Here is a 19,313-nt window from a genome sequence, read left to right as displayed (position 1 = left end):
CTGAGGTCGAAGCCACAGTCTTTACTTTGGGAAGTGACCTTCTGTCACTCTGCTGGTGCTGGTGTCTCAGGCCAATGCTCTTAGAGTGTGAGAGGGGATTGCCAAGAGGGGAGAAGGGAAGCCATCTTGGAGGCCAGCTGCCACCGCCTCTGACCTTTCCTGGACATCAGAGGGAGTGTCACTGGCGAGGCTTTAGTAACTTAGGAGTTTAGTAGAGGATCAAAGAGGAGCATAAAAGTCCTGGGCTGCAGACTAAAGCCTGTTCCCTGGGCAGACACCAGGCCTCCAACAGATCACTCTCTGCATCCTGGCTCTGTTCTGCCTCTGGGCGCCCTGCCTGGCGATCCACACCACACATCTAGAGAGGAAGATAATGAAGGGTTCAGAAGGTAGGGCCGCCAGCAGAGATGAGAACAGGCAGCACAGTACAGCTCAAAGGAAAGAAAACTGACAAACAATTCCGTGCTTTCTGTTTCTTGGGCTTCTGTGGTGGGGGGCAGTTTTCACCGTGTTTCAGGCAACTCCAATGTGAGAAAAGTGGGATTTCCTAGTTGGATCTGGAAGGGGCTCTAGAAACTCTGTTGTCCATTCCCTTTATCTTAAGGGAATGAGGCTTGAGGGACTTCTTAGATCTGTGTTTAAACAGGCCTGCTGTGCTTTTCAGGGTACACCTCTTTGAAGCCTGCCTGCTCCCAGGACTCCTGCATGCTTTGGTGCTTCCCTTTGCTTTCTGTCACCCAGACACTGATAACAGGTGGGCCTTGTGGCCACTGGTGGTGTTCCTCACCTGTTTGTGTTTCAGAGCTCACAGGGCTGCTACCTTGGCACCTTGTTTCTTTGTACATGTGACTTACAGGCTTTATCGAGTTCCCTTATCTGTAACCAGATTCTAAATCTGGGCTGCTGCCTTTTTCTGAGTCTCCTGTGCTTGCTCCTGTACAAGTCAGAGACAACCCTCACTCACTGGAGCTCAGGTCCACTTTTATTGGCAGCACTGGGCAGTTGGCCTCACCATCCTTCCTGAAATAGTTCTTGCGTTTGGTGTCCAAGGCACCACACCTGAGTTCTCTGCATCAATGGGCTGCTTTGTCACTCTTGATCAAAGCTGCTGGTTGAATGGATAAGAGTATGAGGATTTAGCCAGGCTAGCTAATTTGCCCAAGGCCCTCAGCTATCTGGTTGCATAGTTAAGTACTGTGGAAGCACTTCCTGTGGGCCTGCTGTTGTACTCAGCACAGGAGTAGGAATGCCTCTGCCCTGGAGGGGTGTACCTGGCAGGAAAAAGGAGCACTTGAAAGTAGAGAATCTGTCAGTGGTGACTAGTGGCTGGGTGGGATAGAAATGCTGGGGAAAGCAGAGGAGAGAAAGACTTGCACACAGCCTTGAAGGACGGGTAGAGTGTGGAGGAATAATGCGGAGATGCAGTGGGGCAGGCAGGGAGGGAAGGTCGTGGAGGACCCAGCCAGGGCCCTCTGAGCTGGAGAGCCTCCCCAGCCTTGGTGCTCTTGGGTTTGCAAAGCACAGCCTCTCCTTGGAGCTCTCAGGTGGCCTCATTTCCAAACAGGCTCAGCAGTGTCATCGCTGAGCCTTGGGCTTCTCCTTGGGCTAGGGGGGTTCTCCATTGTTCTTCACCTTGAATCTCCTCTAACCAAAACTCTGGAAGCATTGAAACTGGAGTTTTGAGGTGAAATTTGATTTCTCACTTCCACTGGCCAGTAAGACTGGAGTTTCTCCGCTCCTGCAGGCAGTGGGGTGGAGCACAGTTTGCAGCCTCTGTAGCCAAGAGGTGTTGTAGCTCTTAACAATGGGCTAGGTTTCTGGTACCATAGCAGGCCTTAGCATCTCATCATCAACTTTTTTCCAGGTTCTTGTCTTGTGAATTCAAAGAATAAAATCCATAGAGCAGGATGAGGGAGTGTAAGAGTAAGATTTATTGAAGAATAAAACCCAAACTAAAACTCTTATGCCATTTGAAGAGAACTCAGTAGCAGGTTTTCTCCCAGTGTGCTGGTCTAGGGTTTTATATGGTATTTGGTTCCATGCTATTGGTCCAAACTAATGTTAATTAGGGTTTGGAAGAAGTACTAATGCTGTTGATCCAAACTAATGCTAATTAGGGTTTGGAAAGATACAAACACTATTGGTCAGTTCTTGAGTCTTGCTTTCCATTCGGGTCTGCTCCACCCACCTTTTCTGCCCAAGTCAGGAAGACAAAGGTTGAGGTCCTAGGGTGGTCTATTCTTGCAGATTCTGGGCTGCAGCGCTGCATGGAGTAGGCTTCTGCCGCAGGGTCTGTACCGTACCCAGGCCTGGCTGCTGCAAGGTGACAGGTCAGCGTACCTTGGCTCACAGTGCCTTAGGACCCCAGCCTGCAGGTTGGGCTCCATTTGGCCACAGGTTGTGTTGTAGCCCACGCGCCCACCCACCCAGGCTGCCCCCCCCCCCCAGTACACTGCAGCCGCTTCTCGCCAGGGACTGATGTTCTGGCTCTTGGCTCAGCAGCTGGGAGCCAGGTCAGCATCGTGGCGACCAAGCTTACCAGGGCCCTGGATCTCTTGCCTCCTGATTCTTAGACCTGGAAGCCCCCAGCCTTCTGCCAGTCGGCTACTGCACCAGGCCTCACACACATGGGGACACCACAGATTGTCACCCTGAAGGTCAGACGAGCCCTTACTGGGGATGGATGAGCTTCTCTTTCCCTTTGGTCCCGTGGTGGCCTTCTCCCCCTGTGGTCCCCTGAGCAGGAGCCTGGCCTTCCCCTCTGGCCTGCGAACTCTGCAGCCACCTGTTCAGCTATAGACCCTCTGTCTGGGGGCGCCTGGCTCATGGCAGCTTCCCAGGAGTGCTTTTATCACAATAAAGGGGACAAGTGGTTCAAGGGTCTGGGAAGTTCAATGAATGCAGTGATTTAAAACGTGACAGGCGAGGGTTTTAGGAGAGGACGGAGAAGAAGCTTCTTCCGGAGGTGGTGAGGAAAGCTGACAGGGCACTTTGCACAGCGCAAGAGACAACTCGGGCTCCAGGGCATGTGCTTTCCTCCCGGCTTCAAGGGCTTTCCTCCACTTCTGTGCAGGAAGAGCCCCAGTAAACGGAACTTCTTCAGACCACTTTGAGTTCTCCCCATCAGAGAGGCTCGGCTTCCTTCTGCGATGGCCTCTTTTTCTTTTTTCTTTTTGGTTCCAGGGATGGAACCCAAAGGTGCTCAACCACTGAGCCACATCCCTAGCTCTTTTAATATTTTCTTTTGAGAAAGGGTCTTGCTGAGTTGCTTAGGGCTTTGCTAAGTTGCTGAGGCTGGCTTTGAACTCAAGATCCTCCTGCCTCAGCCTCCCGAGCTGCTGAGATTACAGGTGTGCACCTCTACACCTGGCTTGTGATGGCCATTTATTTGATAGAGACAAACTGAATCCCACGGGGGGCATGGAATGCAAAACCAGAGGTCAAGAAGGGCTTCCTCCTCACTTCTCCTTCTCCTTGGTTTTCCTTGGCTTTCATTCTCCTGGTCCTCACCACAGGAAAAGCCCTCCTAGACTTCCTACCCTTCCTCAGGTATGTATCAGGTCTTGAGTGGCTCAGCCACTTCTCAGAGGGTGAGAAGAAGCCTGCCTGAGTTTTCATTTTCCCAACGAGAAGCCAGTGCAGGAGAAGCATCTTCCGGCCTCCCCACCCACCGACCCTGATGGAAGCCACAGCCCCTGGCAGGCTGAGGAACCATCCAGGAAACCCACTGAGGTCACAGCTTGATAAACACACCTGAAATCCCATTTCCTAGGTCAGAATGGGGTTTCCCCCTCTGGGTAAGTTGAAGACACAATTAAGAGTTTTGCTGCCAGCTCCAGATCACTTGAGATCTCCTGTGTCAAACTCCAGGTTTACACAGAACGTCTGTGCTGGAACAGCAGCATGTGGAGATGTTGATAAGAGGAGAATCTGTCTAAGCCCTCAGATGACCTCAGTGAGTGCCTTGGGGCCATGTGTGCCATCGTTGTTGGCGTGACAGTGAGTGCGTGTCGGCCATCCTGGGGCACAGATGTAGAAATTCAAGGCCGGAAGGAACGGGGCCTGGACCAGGAATCCAGAGATTCTAGTTAGAGCCCAACCACTTACCCATGCCTGGGCCTCAGGGAGCCTGTTAGCATGTTGAGTTGCAGGTTTCTCCTTTAATGTAAAAACTCAGTTGTCTTGGGGTGTGGTGGCGTGAGCCCGCAATCCCAGCTACTCAGGAGGCCGTGGCAGGAGGATGGCAAGTTAGGAGCCATCCAGGTAATTTAGCAAGACCCTGTCTCAAAATTTAAAAAACAAACCACAACAAATAATAATCAGACAGAAAGAACTGGGGGTGTAGCTCAGTGGTGGAGCATCCCTGCGCTCAATCACCACACTGCAAACAAAACGAAACCACAGTTGCCTATCACATAGGATTGTAATGGAACTAAATAAAATGTCTATGGTATGGGGCAGCTAAGGCAGAAACTGTAAGGCCCTGTGGGAATGTAAGGTTTTGAGAAAATAAACACATTGGATGTCAGAGAGCACAGGGAAACCGCCATTCTTGTTCTAACCCAAGTGGCTCATTCATCTCCTTGGCCCTTCCTACATCCAGGGTTTCATTTTTTTGTTGTTGTTGTTTTGTTTTTTTAAACTGATGGTCTCCCATGCCATGCATAGAACTTTTTATTATTATTATTATTATTAGAGAGAGAGAGAGAGAATTTTAACATTTATTTTTAGTTTTCGGCGGACACAACATCTTTCTTTGTATGTGGTGCTGAGGTTCGAACCCGGGCGCACGCATGCCAGGCGAGCGCGCTACCGCTTGAGCCACATCCCCAGCCCTCATTTTGTTTTTTATAGTAGCCTCTGGTACAAAAGAAAAGCAGTTTCTTCTTGCCAGGTTCCACACACATTCTCGGCAAGCAACCTGCTTCTAATCAAGGGAGCAGTTGTGTTGAGCCGGCCAACCTAAAGACTGGCAGCCTAGACTGAAGGCACGTTAAACGTTGATTGGCAGCTCATCCACTTAATGTCACCGTGTCTGCCTGTGTGGGTTCAGTCACAGATGAACATTTGGAGGCAGAGCCTAAAATTCCGATTGTGTGTGTCGTCTTGTTGTCTAAGCCTGTTTTCTGCTGGAGCAGGAGCTGAGGCTGGGTGATTTATAAGAAAGAGAAATTTATTTGGCTCACAGTTCTGGAGGCTGGGAAGTCCAAGGTCAACCAGTGAGGGGCCCTTTTGCCACGTCATAACATGCAGACGGCATCCCATGGGAGGGAGAGGGCAGGGAGCAGGTCCGAACTCCGTCCTTTAATCAGGACCCCTCTGACAACACTAATCCATCTGTTCAGACATAGCCCTCGGGGTGTCGGCACCTCCCACCGCAGTTGTGCTGGGGACCCAGTTTCCAGCAGGAGAATGTTGGGGGCACTTTCAAGCCACAGCACTGTCCTTCATTTACTTCTCATACCAGTCCTGGGACGTTAGTGCTACTGCCGTCTCTGTTCTACAGCAGAGGGAGGGTAACCCGGGAGTAGTGACCTGGGAACCAGAATACTCTCAGGCACAAGTCTGTGAATACGCAGCCTTTAGCATAGGTTATTACCACACATTTCATTAATTAATGTATATTAATTCACACCTACTTTTAATTTCCCCCAACATAACAAGCAAGCCCCCTAGAACAGGGGGCATCAGCCACTGTCCTTATCAGGCAAATCTGTGGCCCATGCTTTGCTATGAATACAGTTTTATTGGAACACAGCCACAGCCCCTCATTTGTGTATTAAACATGGCTGCTTTCGTGCTACAACCACAAAGTTGCGCGGTTGTGATGGGGAGTGTGTGCATCCTCCACAAAGCTGAAAATATTTACTGGGCTGAGTCGGCCACGCCCTGCCCCAGAGCTGTCTTGCCCTCTAGTCATTGGGAGGTGTGTGCCCTCCTTTTCTCCTGCCCTGTGGAGAGTCTTCTGCGTGTCCACCATATACTGGGCTCCTCGTCTAGACCCTCGCTCCAGGATTGCTAGTGTGCCCCTGTGGCTTCCCTCTAGCCAGGGTGGGTGTGGGTCTTCAGCATAGCCCAGTCCTGTAGGCGCCCCTCCCGAGGTGGAGGAGAGTGGGTCACGCCTCTCAGAGCCTAGAGTCTGCTCAGGAGTCAGGGAAGGACCAGCCCTGGGGTGGTGTGAGGAGAGCTACAGAGCTAGTGAGCTGGGGGCCCTGGAGTTCATCAGGGGCCGAGGGGGCTTCCTAAAGGATGCCTGAATGGGTTTCTGAGGGGTTACCTGGCAGGGGAGGGGAGGCCCTCAGGGGAGGGGCAGCCAGACATTGGCCAATGCAGCTCTTGGTAATCAGCAGCATAGAGATTAGGGGCCTGGTTTTATGTGGTCAGCACTGCGCAAGTGGCCTGTTTGGCCTGGTCCTCGTGTGGCTTGACTGGGTTCCAGCAAGTGTGGAGCCAGCTACAGCTCTGTGTGCCTGGAAGTTGTTTGTTCCGGGAAATACTTAGAACGTTTTCCCTTGCCTTGGGGTCTGAGTTGCACCATTCAGAGGCCAAGTGTCAAGCCAAACACAGGCCAGGTCCCTGTTGGTGGACATTCTGGTTTTTAATTTCCCAACTCTTTGGCTTTGAGTCAACATGAGTCAGCCAAAAGCTTGTGGGGTCAAAGGACACATTTAAGAAAAACTTAAAATTCCTTAGAACCCAGTGATGTCCGTCAATGGATAGACAGACAAAATGTGGCATAGCCAGACCAGAGATGTCACCCAGCCAGCCATCAGGGAGGGCAGGACTGACCCAAGGTAGGACGGGATAACCTTGAAGACCTTCACCAAGAGAAGGGCCAGACTCCAGACTGGACGAGGCCTGGCGGTCTCCCGGGGCTGGGAGGAGGGGATGGGAGCAGCTGCTGCTGGGCTCAGGTGGTTGCATGGCCCTGAGAAGGTACCAAATGTGCCACTGACATTTGAAAACGGTTCATTTTATCTTATGTTCATTTTATCTTTGCCCCAATTTTTAAAAATTTCCAAAAATTGCTTAGGAGAGAAAAGGAAATATAAATAGATTATTGATAGTTACATAAATTAAATAAGAGTGATCTTTTATTTTTTAAAAAATGGACAGAATGAAACCTATCCACAAGGGGAGGCTGCCCTCGGGTGCCCCCCCCCCGACGCACCCCAGCTGATGGCCCCTTTTGCTGTCTTCCCGACAGAGGCAGAGAAAACCCGGTGTCAGCAGGAGCGAGAGCACATTCTAGGAGCCGCGGGAGCAGCCGACGCGCAGAGGCCCAGGCTCCCTGGGCTGTTTGTCCCCGAGTGTGACGAGCACGGGCACTACGCGCCCACGCAATGCCACGGCAGCACTGGCTATTGCTGGTGCGTGGACCGGGATGGCCGTGAGTTGGAGGGCACCAGGACCAGACCCGGGATGATGCCCCCATGTAAGTGGACACAGGGTTGCCCAGCTAGCGACCAGAAGGAGTGCCTGTGGGGCTGCTGTCACCCGCCCTGGCCTCACCCCACCCTCCTACCACTTCTCTTCCTTCTCTGAATGTCCACCGGGGCCTGTGGCATGGGTCCTGAGGTGGTGGCAGAGAGGGTGTGTGGGAGGCCTGGCCTTGGGCTGTCTGGGCAAGGGGACGGCAGGGAAGGCAGGAACCGCCCCTGGTGGTGGGGTTTGTTCCCTCCTTCACAGTTGTGCCTGAGGGCCTTGAGGTGCCCAGGCCACCCTTCAGGCCACCCTTCAGCCCATGGGGCAGGCAGCCCCACAGGTGGTGCAAGCTGGCTCTGAACCCTCCTCACCACAAAGGCTCCAGGGGGCCCGAGGCCCAGCAGGGCTGTGGGGCCCTGGGCAGACTCCTGCCCCAGACTCAGACCTCGGCCTTAGCTTGAGGGATGAGCAAGGACATTTCCCAGCTCTAAGGGTCTGCCTCTGCCATAAATGTGGAAATTGGTCACTGTCACAAGTCACCAAAAGCCAAGATAACGAATTTTGGATCTCCACACTCAGTGTAGCTAGTGATCCTAGATTGATCCCCCACCAGATGTTTCTCCACAGCTGCTAAGAAACAGCAAAGCGATTGTCACAACTCCACGTTTCACTCAGCCAACACAGAGTGGGTGGCAGTGTGGGGGGATGCCAAGGAAAGTCACGGTGCCACCCCCGGAACCCAAGGGCAGGGACCAGACAGGAACAGGGCCGGGAGGAGAGCCCACAGGGGTCCTGGTGTGCACGGTGGGCTGATGGGGAGGCCTCGCAAAGCAGCACCTCATAAACCATAGCTTTGAGCAGGGCCAGGAGTGAGCAGCATAGGGAGAGGACGGCCTCTGTGGCCAGGCTGAGCCCCTGGGTGCTGGTCTTGGGGTGCCCTGTCCCATGCCATAGGAAGGGGCTTCTGATGGGCAGTAAAGGACTCAGCAGCACCCAGGGGAAGGCAACTCCCTTCAGCAGGGATTTCCGGCTGCTGTGCCTCACCACTGCAGCCGGTGTCCAGTGACAGAGGAATAGCCCAGTCCTTTCTGTCAGAAGGAGGCTAGCCACTTCCCCCTGCACCTGGAATGCCCAACTCATGTGCTGCCTCATCGTCACCAACACCCTCGTGTTGACTGCAGGCCTCCTGCTTTGGAGCTTGCAGAGGGAAAATGAGCCCTGTATGGCTGTGCATCTTGTGGTGCCAGAAAGGTGACGTGACCTGGCATGTGGGTGCCTGTGTGGGTGTGTGCATGTGTCTGTGTAGGTGTGCTCGCGTGTGTGTGCATGTGTCTGTAGGTGTGCTTGTGTGTGTGCATGTGTCTGTGTAGGTGTGTTCATATGTGTGTGCATGTGTCTGTGTAGGTGTGCTCATATGTGTGTGCATGTGAATTGTTTATGTGTGTGCACCTGTGAGCATGTACGTGTGCACCTGTGCATCTCCCGTGTGTACAGCCTTGCTCATTGACTGTCCTGTTCCCCAGGTCTGAGTACAGTGGCTCCCCCCGTTCCCCAGAGACCCTTGGTGCCTACAGCCGTCATCCCCCTGCCCCCTGGGACCCACTTGCTCTTTGCCCAGACTGGGAAGATCGAGCGCCTGCCCCTGGAGGGCAGCACCATGAGGAAGACGGAAGCCAAGGCGCTGCTTCACATCCCGGTGAGTGCCCGCCTCTGGGCCTGGTGGCAGCTCCTGCTCCCATGCCCCAGAGAAACGAGCAGAGCAGCCAGACCAGGACCCCTGGCTTGGCCCCTGGAGCCAGGCACCCCCTCCATGGGGCCTGAGTGCTCACCTCACTGGGGCCCCCCATTGCCCAGCTAGCCGAGAGGCTCACAGTGAGACAGAGTCAGACACAGCCAGCCTTCCAAAGACGCCTTGCCTGGGGCTTCCTGTGAGTTGGTGAATGGTCTCTGTGCTGCTGCTGGGTTAGACCTTCTGAATCTGTGGTCACTCACCTCCCAGGGGCTTCTCAATCAAGGTCCTCACATCTGCCCTGAGGCAGGAGCAAGCTCTGCCCAGAGGCTTTTCAGAGCTTCAAAGTACATTTTGTAGGTTGGGGGTTTTTCCATTAGGCAGGAGCTGCCCTCCGGCTTCCTCTCCTGCCCCACTTCCTACTACTATCTGCACTCAGTGGCTCTGGCCCCCTGGCTAGTGCTCAGTCAGGCCACGCACGCTCCCACCCCAGGGCCCTTGCACTGGCTGTTCCCTGCCTGGAGTTTCCTCACCCCTAGCCCTTGCACAGCTTGCTGCCTCACTCTTCATGCAAACTTATGCCCCAACATCCCCTCTCAGGCCTGTCCTGTCCCCACGTCCAGATAGCCACCTACACTGCCCTTTCTCTCTTTCATGCTACTTGACACTGGATATTTAGTATCTGGTGTCTGTCTTCCCAACAGCATCTGCACCACAGGACAGGGCAGAAGCATCTGCTGGACAGATGCATGAGTGACCCTGTGAACGACCCTGTGTTCTCCAGTTGCCCCAATGGAGACAGACCCTCTGGGTTCCGTCTCAGTCCCCTCCAGCCCACGCTCCCGGGGAGTGGGAATGGGTGGGACTCCTGTGAAGTCATTTCTCCCAGGACCCAGGGGAGAGGATGTGCTGAGTCATGCAGCTGTCACCTCCGTCATCTACAGAGCTTTCTCCATCTGCCCAACTGGGACTCTACCCACTACGCCCAACTCCTCATCCCCACACCCCGCCCGACCTAGCAGCCACCGTTTTACTTTTTGTCCCTAACTACTGGACTCCTCTAAGTTCTTACATGAGTAGAACCACACTGTACTTGTTTTTGTGTGTGTCTGACTCCTTTTGCTCAGCATACTGTCCTCAGAGTTTATCCACATTGTAGCGTGTGTCAGAACGTCCAGGCTGAGCAATATCCCTCCCATGTACGTACCACATTTTCATTATCTGCTCTTCTGTCGATGGACGCTTGGGTTGCTGCCTCCTTCTGGCTGTGGTGAATCTTGCTGCTGTGAATACAGGTAAAAAAAAGACCTGTTTGAGCCTCTCCTTCTGTCTTTGGCTCTATACCTACAAGTGGAACTGCTGGCTCCCGTGCTAACCCTGCGTTTGATGTTTTGAGGGACTGCCATGTGTGCTCCACAGTGGTTGTGCCACTTCACATCCCCACCAGCAGAACACAGAGTTTGAGATTATCCACGTCCTTACCAATACTTGCTATTTCCTGCTTGTCTTTCCTGTGATAATTGCTATCCTGTTGAGTGCAAGCGCCATCATATTATGGTTGATTTAATGATTAGTGGTGGTGAGCACATTATCAGGTGCTTATCGGCCATTCATATAACTGCTTTTGAGAAATGTCCATTCAAGTCCTTTGCCCATTTTTAAAAATCAGATTTTTATCATTGAGTTAATTGTAGGAGTGTTTATATATATATGTGTTTGTGTGTGTGTTTATATATGTATATACGTATACATGTATATACACACGTGATACATATATGTACACATGTGCATACATGCACGCACACGTGTGTGTATACACATACACACACACACATATACTTTTTCTGGCAATTAACCCCTTATAAAATATATGTTTTGCTGATATTTTCTCCCATTCCAGGAGTCGCCCTTTCACGCTATTGATTGTATCCTATAGAGCACAGAATTTTACATTTTGATTTTGTCTAATTAATCTAGTTTTTCTTCTGTTGTCTGTGCTTTTGGTGTCATATTCAACAAATTTGCCGGGCGGGTCTAACATCACAAGGCTTTTCCCTTGTATTTTCTTCTAAGTATGTTATAGTTTTAGCTTTGAAGTTTAGGCCTTCCATCTGTTTGGGGTTTATTTTTCTATGTGGTGTGAGGTAGGGGTCACTGTCCCTTTGCCCTGACCTCTACAGGGGAAGTATGTGCTGATAACCTTAATTTTCCCAGTGAAAGGTCATCCTCGTCTTCAGAGCCTCCCTCCCGAGCCTTTGCCTGGCCTGTGTCCTGTGTCCACAACCAAGCACCCACCCCAGAGTTTCCTGTACCTGCATAATTCAGTGTTCCCAGGCTTCAGACAGAGCCTGACCTCATTATGGGCTGAGATCACTCAGGCTGCCAGCTCCTTCCCAGGCCTCTCAAGAGCAATTCCTAGAGATGAAGTTCTTGCTCTTTGATCAAGTTTGTGTCCTTGTTTTGTTTTTGATTTTTTATTTGAAAATTTTTATAGAAGCATAGGAAGATCAAAAGATTGTTTAGAGAGGTCCTGTGTACCCTTCACCTGGTTCTCCCAGTGGCTAAATTTTATGCAAATACCTAGCTTTTAAATACTTAAATTTGCAAAAGATCTGAACTAGGCTTTACCAAAACAACCTGTGGGGAAAGGGCTTATTTTGAGGCTTCGGACAATTTAATTTACTGGGTGTCCTTACTGGGATGGAGTCTTGCTAAATATCACCATAGTTCATCGTAACTGATGATGTTAAGAAAAAAATATGTATTAATATTCAATAAAGCATGATAAAGAAGACTTTTTCAGGACCATCTCAATAGGTGTAGGGACCACTCAACCAGGTCTTGCCATGAGGAGGAGATTGGGCTCAACTCTGAACACAGCTTGGACAGGTGGGAATTTATAGCCAAGGAGCAGCATGAGGATCAGAGAGGAGAAAATCACTAAGAGGAAACATCAGGGTGAGGGGGACTCTGGCTAAACTGACCTAGCAAGGTTCTTGCTGAAGATGTCTGGGGGATCAGACATCACCTGGTCAGTGGTGGAGATAGGAAGCTGACAGGTATCAGAGACCAGGCTTCTTGCTCAGCCTCTTGAAGGTGTCTTCTGAACAGATTCACCTCTTCCGAGGAGAGGTGGCTTACTCCAATGTCTAGCTCCTGGTGGCTCTTCAAACACAAGAGTGGCCCAATAGATTTCTGTTAAACTCAAATCACATGTGCAAAAAACTACTCAGCTGTTTCCTCTGATCCTTTTACGCTTTCTTTTTGTAAGAATTGGTGTGGAAAGGGAGTCTCAGTGTGTTACTGCAGGAAATGTTCCTTCTTTTCTAAGATGGGGGCTAGAGAAGCCGATGAGCATGGATACGGTGAGAGGGACCCAGAGGTGGGGCCAGAGCCATTGGTCATGGTGCCTTCTGCTGTCATGTCCACCCACAGGTACACAGAGCTGTCTTGTTTTCAGAGACTACCTAATTAGTTGATAGCTACATATGTAAGAAAATAAATATAATATATAATACAAACTTATTATTTAATTTAACCTATAACCTAGATCTAAATATAGTGTAGGTTTATAGCTTTCACATTTACAATCTGCTGTAACAATTTAGAAGTTCAGTCCTACGACTGGGAGTTCCCTGCGGAGCTGCCCTGTCTGTCCTGCAAGCTTGGCCTCAGGGGTGAGTTCATTTGGAAGCGTGTGGAGATGTTGTTGAATGATTTCTTCTAGGAGTTTCTTGTTTTGGACCTGAATTTTGCCTGTGGTGTAGGTCAGGTTAGAAGTCTTTTTTCCCACCTCTTTATCCAGCCATCTTCTATTAACTCGGATGCTAGGGTGAACGTTCTCACCACTGGTCTTCACTTCCAGACGAAAGTCATCATTGGACTGGCCTTTGACTGCGTGGACAAGATGATTTACTGGACGGACATCAGCGAACCTTCCATTGGGAGAGCCAGCCTGCACGGTGGGGAGCCAGCCACCATCATCCGACAAGGTGGGCAGGCAGACACTTCGGGGAATCCATTGCTAGCCAGCCTCGGGGGAATAAAATCAAACAGGACAGTGCCTGTGCCTTTCTCTGAAGCTCATGTGGTCAGTTTTCATGAACTAGAAAGGCCAAAATCACTGTCTGTTTGTAACCCAGTCCCCGTCTGGCTGCTGAGCCAGGTTCTCGGGGTGCACGTAGTGTGCTCAGAAGGTTTCCCAAAGGCAACAGGTGGGTAAATCATGAAGTCGGGAGAGTTGCCAGCCACTTCCAAGCCTGAGCTATGAGTCTATGCCCGAGACGGTGGTCAAGGTAAAGGGCTGTTGCATCAGCCTGCAACGCAGGTGCGGGGGTGGGGGTGGGGGGTTGCTGCTCTTTCTTCCTCACACCCCAGAGGCTTACTTGGGATTGCTTAGGTCAGAAAAGTGTAGCAAACCAGGCTGGATTCTTTAGACAGTCCTGTGTTTGCTGATCACTGGTAGTGAAGCGCATGCTGCCTTGGCGTAGCCTACCTTCAACATTTCATCTCTATCCCTTGACTTAAGGATGCTGAAGTCAGCCAAGGGCTCTGTGCATGATTTTAATGCCTCCAGGTGAAAAATCTAGACCATTTTGTTTAAGTATGTTTTACATATCTATAACAAAAATCCCAGGATCTGTAAAAATTCCTCTGAACCAAAACTGTCAAGAAGCATGCGTTGCTTAAGTTATGCCTCCTCGTCGGTTGCCTCGAGAATATTCTTACTCAAAAGACACCACCTTTGGTGTTATTTGTTGTAGAAAACACTCTTGCTCCTCTGTAAATATTCAGAGACTCATCTCTGCAGGACAGAGGCTTCATGTTGTGTTTCTTTTCCCTTGGGACTGAGTGTGGCTTCTTCAACTTCTAGGTTCAAGATTCTCTCACAGATGATGTTCTGAAGGGTCCTATGTCTGTGGAGCTGCCCCTGGGGCATGCTTTCCTTTCCTCAGGGCCTTCCCCAGAGACCATGCAGCAGGAATTAAACTGAGTCTGAGTTGACTCTGCCTGGCTTTGCCCTTGGACCCTAAATCCTTTTCTGGAAACTGATGGGCTATTAAATGATGTCTGCTAGTGTTCCTGCTCTGGCTTAAGGAGCTGGAGATTTGAAAATGCCCTTTTGCCTGTTATCTCTATTGAAAAGCTCTTCCTATTATCTACAATTCAAGTTCAAAATCCAGTGGATGAGGGGAGTAGGTCATCTTCTGCTATTTCCTGTTGCCTTTGGAGCTGATAATCATCCAAGAAAGCTTCAAGCACATTCCAGGCAAAAGCCTACTTAACTGCAGAAGCACAGAATTAAACCAAAAGGAGAAAGAAACGTCCAGTGGACTCCTTGGTGTGACAAGGCGGGTGCTTCCCTTGGGAGTCTGGGTGGTCCTGGGCATTATCCCTTCCCCCCCTGATTTTGTACAGTCTGAATCCAGGGTGTCTCTTTCTTTCCCCACACTGAAGTCCTGATATCTTCAGTAAGCGTAATCTTCCATTTCCTTTTGACATAGCAGCAGGGGACATGTGACCTTGCCTGTGCAAAAGGGGACGGGCTCTCCAGGCCTTCCCTTTAGAAGAACCATCCATGAAGCAGCGTCTTCGGGGTGGGGGAGGGAGGCTTACGGCTCTTGGTTTGAGATCAGGACCTGGCTGTGTACCTGACGTGGAGCTCCCTCAGGGGTTCCCCTGGTGCCTGCAAAGACACTGTTGTGGGCAGCCCACATCTGTCACCCGATGCCCTCATTCCTCCTGTGCACAGAATGGATTATTCTGGTTCCCTCTGGAAGCCAGAGGGTCCTCTCGCTGTCCTTTGGCCTCTAGGGGCGTGGGGAAGATCCAGAGCGCTCCTTTGGGTATGAATAGTAATAGAGATGGTGTGGGAGTGTGGGTTCTGCTGAGGGCTCCTTTCCCAGAGCTTGATGTTTCCAGAGTTTGTGGCCCACTGCCGTGCTGTGCCCAGTGAGGCTGATCCAGAGGGGCTGAGGGGCCATCCCTCATACGCAGAGGAGGCAACATGGTACTAGATGGTTCTCTTACCCCAGGGGGAGCAGCCTCTTCCCCTTCCTGCCTACACCCCAGCCATGCTCAGGGACCCTCTGTCCTCCATTCAGGGGGAGAACCTAGAGTGCCAATAAATCCCACAATGTCATTTTTTAACTTCAAAAAAATTTATAGTCAGAAAACCATAGGAAACTTGACCTTTGGACCAAGTGCTGCAGGCTTGCTGTGAAGACTTTGCTGTGCAGTGACAAAATGGCAGCTGGGGTCCAGGAAGACAGTGGGTGTTATTCATAGTCACTGGCAGCACTTTTTGATACCCCTTGTGCTTGTATGAAAGTACAGTTTCCCTGAACGCCTTGGTCCGAATAGTTAATGAGGAAGATCCATTGTCTGTCACCACCTTGAGACCGTCCCCTGCCTCCCTTTACCTGGGAGTTGAGCTCTGAGCTCACCGCCCAGGCATCCTCTCTGTGTCTCTAGCCACTCTCCCAGCCTCGCGGTCTCCAGCCATAGAAAATGACACACTGTCCATGTCAAGCCTTTTCCAGTCTTCCTGGATGCCTGTGTGCTGCCCACTACCTGGAAACACTTACCTGGCTTCTTTGCCTGACAGACTCCCATTGGTCCTTCAGGAGCCAGCGTTGAGAGGTGTCTTTGCCCCCAGGGATGCTTTCCTGGTCTCTGCAGGCTGGGTCCCATGTCTCTTCTCCATGGTCTCAGTAACTCAGTCTGAATTGTGATTGGCTGTGGTCTACTTAATGGCCTGGCCATAGCTTAGTAGTCGGTGACCATCCTGTTTCTCAGGGCAGCACACAGGAATGGACAAGGAGAGAATGAGGGGCATTCTCACATTTGTTGCTTTGAGTTGCTTATCTTATAAACAACAAGCATTTCACATTCCATTTGGTTTCTCAAAAGTGCAAGGATTGGATGCACTGTGGAGCAGCACTGAGCAATCAGAGAAGGTTGATCTTGTAATCCCAGGGGCTTGGGAGGCTGAGGCAGGAGGATCGAAAGTTCAAAGCCAGCCTCAGCATCTTAGCGAGGCTCCAAGAAACTTAGCGTGACCTTATCTCAAAATACAATGCAAATCACCTGGGGATGTAGCTAGGTGATAAATTGCCCCTGAGTTCAATCTCCAGTACCCCCTCCCCCCAAAAAATGATCTTAGGCTGGGGACGGAGCTCAGTGGTAGAGCATTTGCCTAGCATGGCCAAGGCCCTGGGTTTGATCGTCAGTGCTGCAAAAGAAAAAGAAAAGTCTAATCTCACCTGCTTAGAAGAAAACAATCCCAGAAGTTCCATCTTTGGTTCTAGATCTGGGAAGCCCAGAAGGTATTGCCGTTGACCATCTTGGCCGCAACATCTTCTGGACCGATTCCCACCTGGATCGAATAGAAGTTGCAAAGCTGGATGGCACACAGCGCCGGGTGCTTTTTGAGACGGATTTGGTGAATCCAAGAGGCATTGTGACGGATTCCGTGAGAGGGTATCTTTGTGTAAATATGTGTGTGCATCTACTCTGTCTGGTCCTTTGGCTATTCCCTGATGTGAGGTTCTAACTCAGCCTTGCTCTCCTGACTTGAGTACAGGATACCTGTGGGCCTACAATGGGTGACCTGCTTGCCTTAGTCAGTCCCTTGGTTCTGCTGTGCCCTCCTGTGTGACGGCAGCATGCTGGGTACCGTCGTGTGTTTATGCCAGTTACAGAGCATTGTTTTGTTAATAGCTCTTTTGAGATATGTCCTTTAGGTTAAAAGGAACTGAATTTGATAATTGAATAACTAAGTCCGAGGCAGGAGCACTAGGTCCAAGGGTCCTTGCACAGGGAAAAGCTTCTTCACCCCTCCAGATCCTGTGTAGGCGTCCTGTTTTCCTATCTGCCACTCTTGTCTTCAGGTTCCTTAAAAGCATTTTTTATTAACTTTTCCCTCAATGTCTTCAATATTTCCTCTTCCTCTTTCCCTTCCTTTTCCTCTGCCAGGAACCTTTATTGGACAGACTGGAACAGAGACCGCCCCAAAATTGAAACTTCCTACATGGATGGCACCAACCGGAGGATCCTTGTGCAGGATGATCTGGGCCTGCCCAACGGCCTGACCTTTGATGTGTTCTCTTCCCAGCTATGCTGGGTGGATGCAGGTGACGGGAGCTTGACTCTGGGAGCATCCTTGATCTCAGGCAGGAGTTGGCCAGCTGACCCACTGCCTGGTTTTATATAACGGGAAGCTCTGAATGGCTTTTATATTGTAAAACATTGCATTTTAAATGGTTATATAAACACCTGAGTGCCACCCTCGATTTTGCCTCTGGGCTCACAGAACCTATCTGTCCTTTCAGAGGTTGGCTGTCCCCTGTTCTAAGTGGCATTGCATAGTGCCCATAGCTCCCTCGTGTCCCCAAGAGCTTAGATGCAACGTTGAGCCCAGGAAGACACAAGGAAAGCAACCCCCATGGGGTCCCTGCAGTGTGCCCTGCTTTGGCAGATGTGGGGTGTCCCTCAGGATAGGGATGTAGGCAGGTTGCCGATTAGGGAGGAATGTCCCTGTCTGTAAAAGTCTGTTGCGTTCCTTCTCCATTCCCTACACTGTCAGGTGCACAGGGGATGCAGAGACAGTGGGACTTGACCTGTCTGGTTGAGACAAGGGGGTGAGATAAACTCTGAGATGATAAGGCAGCCTCTGACCGGCGTGTGAGGCCTCAGTGCAGGCTGTACACAGCTGCTGAGCAGCAGCCACCCCCCAGCACGCTGAACCCAGGGAGCAGGGACTTGATCAGGAGCTGGAGGATGTCGCCCCCTCCTCAGAGGAGGAAAGCCTAGGGTGCCTGAGGCATGGTTCCTCTGCCCTGGCTCATGTCTCCCCAGCAGGACCAGGTGTGGGTGCCTGGACACAGGGGTGGTGACAGACCAAGGGGCAAGGTGGGAGGAAGGGACGACCACGTGTTGAGAGCAAGTTGTGCGTGTTCCTGAGGACTCGGCCGTGCAGCACAGAGCGTCTCCGGCCCTCGCCCTCCTTGGTCTCGTCTTGTGACACAAAGGGCCCATTTCTTGCATGAACAATGACCGCCTTGTTTTTGCTGCACACAGGCACCCATCAGGCAGAATGCCTGAACCCAGGTCAGCCCAGCAGACGCAGGGTTCTCGAAGGGCTCCAGTATCCTTTCGCTGTGACGAGCTATGGGAAGAATCTGTATTACACAGACTGGAAGACGTATGTCCACTGTGGCCATGGGGACTGGGCAGGCCTGCTGTCCCACCCTGTCTCTGGGAGACCAGGCCCTTCCCTCTGGCCTTTTGACTTGATCTTTGAGCCTTCAGAGATGCCTTCTCACTGTCACCCTTCTGGTTGTGACAGAGGAGGGTGGAGGAGGGAGATCAGGACTCTGGGGAGAACGGGGGAGGGCATATATCATCTGGATGCCCCTAGCTGGGCACCTCAGATCTATAAACTTGGATTTCCTGAGTGTGTCTGTTCTTTCTCAGGAGCTGGCCCAAGATCACTTAGCTGGGGGGCTCCAGGCCTGCCTCATTATAGTCCTCAAACTGCAATATCCTTGTCTCTTCTTGACCACCACTTCCTACAGTTGGAGGGTTAGCTCGAGGAGGTGACTGGCAAGGGCCTGTGTATAGCTACTAGGTCTCTCCCAAAATTTAGTGTGGGAGGAAGGAGTGAGCTAATTTTTGCCTTTAAGAAGTCAAAGAAATGCAGTCTTGACTCCCAAGGGGAGGGAGGGATGCCTAGGGCCCCCGTGTCTATTTATGGACTCCAATTTTTCCCTAAACCGCACAGAGGCTGCCCGGTGGAGGAAAGGTCAAGCCACCAGATACGTTTTTCAACCTCTTCCCTTCCGTGCTTTGTAGGAATTCCGTAGTCGCTGTCGATCTTGCTATTTCCAGAGAGACGGATAGCTTCCAGCCCCACAAGCAGACCCGGCTATATGGCATCACCACCGCCCTGTCACAGTGTCCCCAAGGTAACGCACCCATGTTGAAGCTCCTGGGGGCTGGGGGGATCCTCATAGCCTACATCATGGCTGTCACATCTGCTGGTAGCCTGATCCCGCGATGGGTGAGCTGCAGTTCCACCCTCCAGGGTTCTTTATCACTGAGTGGTGAGCCAGACACAAACAAAAGATGAGAAATGGACATGGCGGGCAAAGTCTTG

The 19,313-nt window shown here is 51.3% G+C and overlaps 1 protein-coding gene and 1 long non-coding RNA gene across 2 annotated transcripts in view; one reads left to right on the top strand and one right to left on the bottom strand.

The window, feature by feature from the left end:
- Nid1 (nidogen 1) overlaps positions 1-19,313 on the top strand; it is a 70,786-nt gene that overhangs the window by 48,821 nt on the left and 2,652 nt on the right. The window contains exons 13-19 of the mRNA XM_027948013.2: positions 7,208-7,435; positions 8,949-9,121; positions 13,020-13,146; positions 16,465-16,636; positions 17,132-17,289; positions 18,236-18,359; positions 19,010-19,122. Coding sequence (XP_027803814.2) covers positions 7,208-7,435; positions 8,949-9,121; positions 13,020-13,146; positions 16,465-16,636; positions 17,132-17,289; positions 18,236-18,359; positions 19,010-19,122 — 1,095 coding nt within the window. The remainder of the gene's footprint in view (positions 1-7,207; positions 7,436-8,948; positions 9,122-13,019; positions 13,147-16,464; positions 16,637-17,131; positions 17,290-18,235; positions 18,360-19,009; positions 19,123-19,313) is intronic.
- LOC114102541 (uncharacterized) lies at positions 4,743-16,629 on the bottom strand. Its single transcript, XR_003584526.2, has 3 exons — positions 16,420-16,629; positions 10,362-10,437; positions 4,743-5,147 (listed from the first exon to the last, which is right to left on the bottom strand). It is a non-coding gene; the product is annotated as an uncharacterized lncRNA (long non-coding RNA).

The sequence above is a fragment of the Marmota flaviventris genome, chromosome 12 (assembly GCF_047511675.1).
Source record: "Marmota flaviventris isolate mMarFla1 chromosome 12, mMarFla1.hap1, whole genome shotgun sequence".
Taxonomy (NCBI): Eukaryota; Metazoa; Chordata; class Mammalia; order Rodentia; family Sciuridae; genus Marmota; species Marmota flaviventris.
The sequence above is the reverse complement of the archived record's forward strand: the minus strand, read 5'-3'. Positions and strand labels throughout refer to the sequence as shown.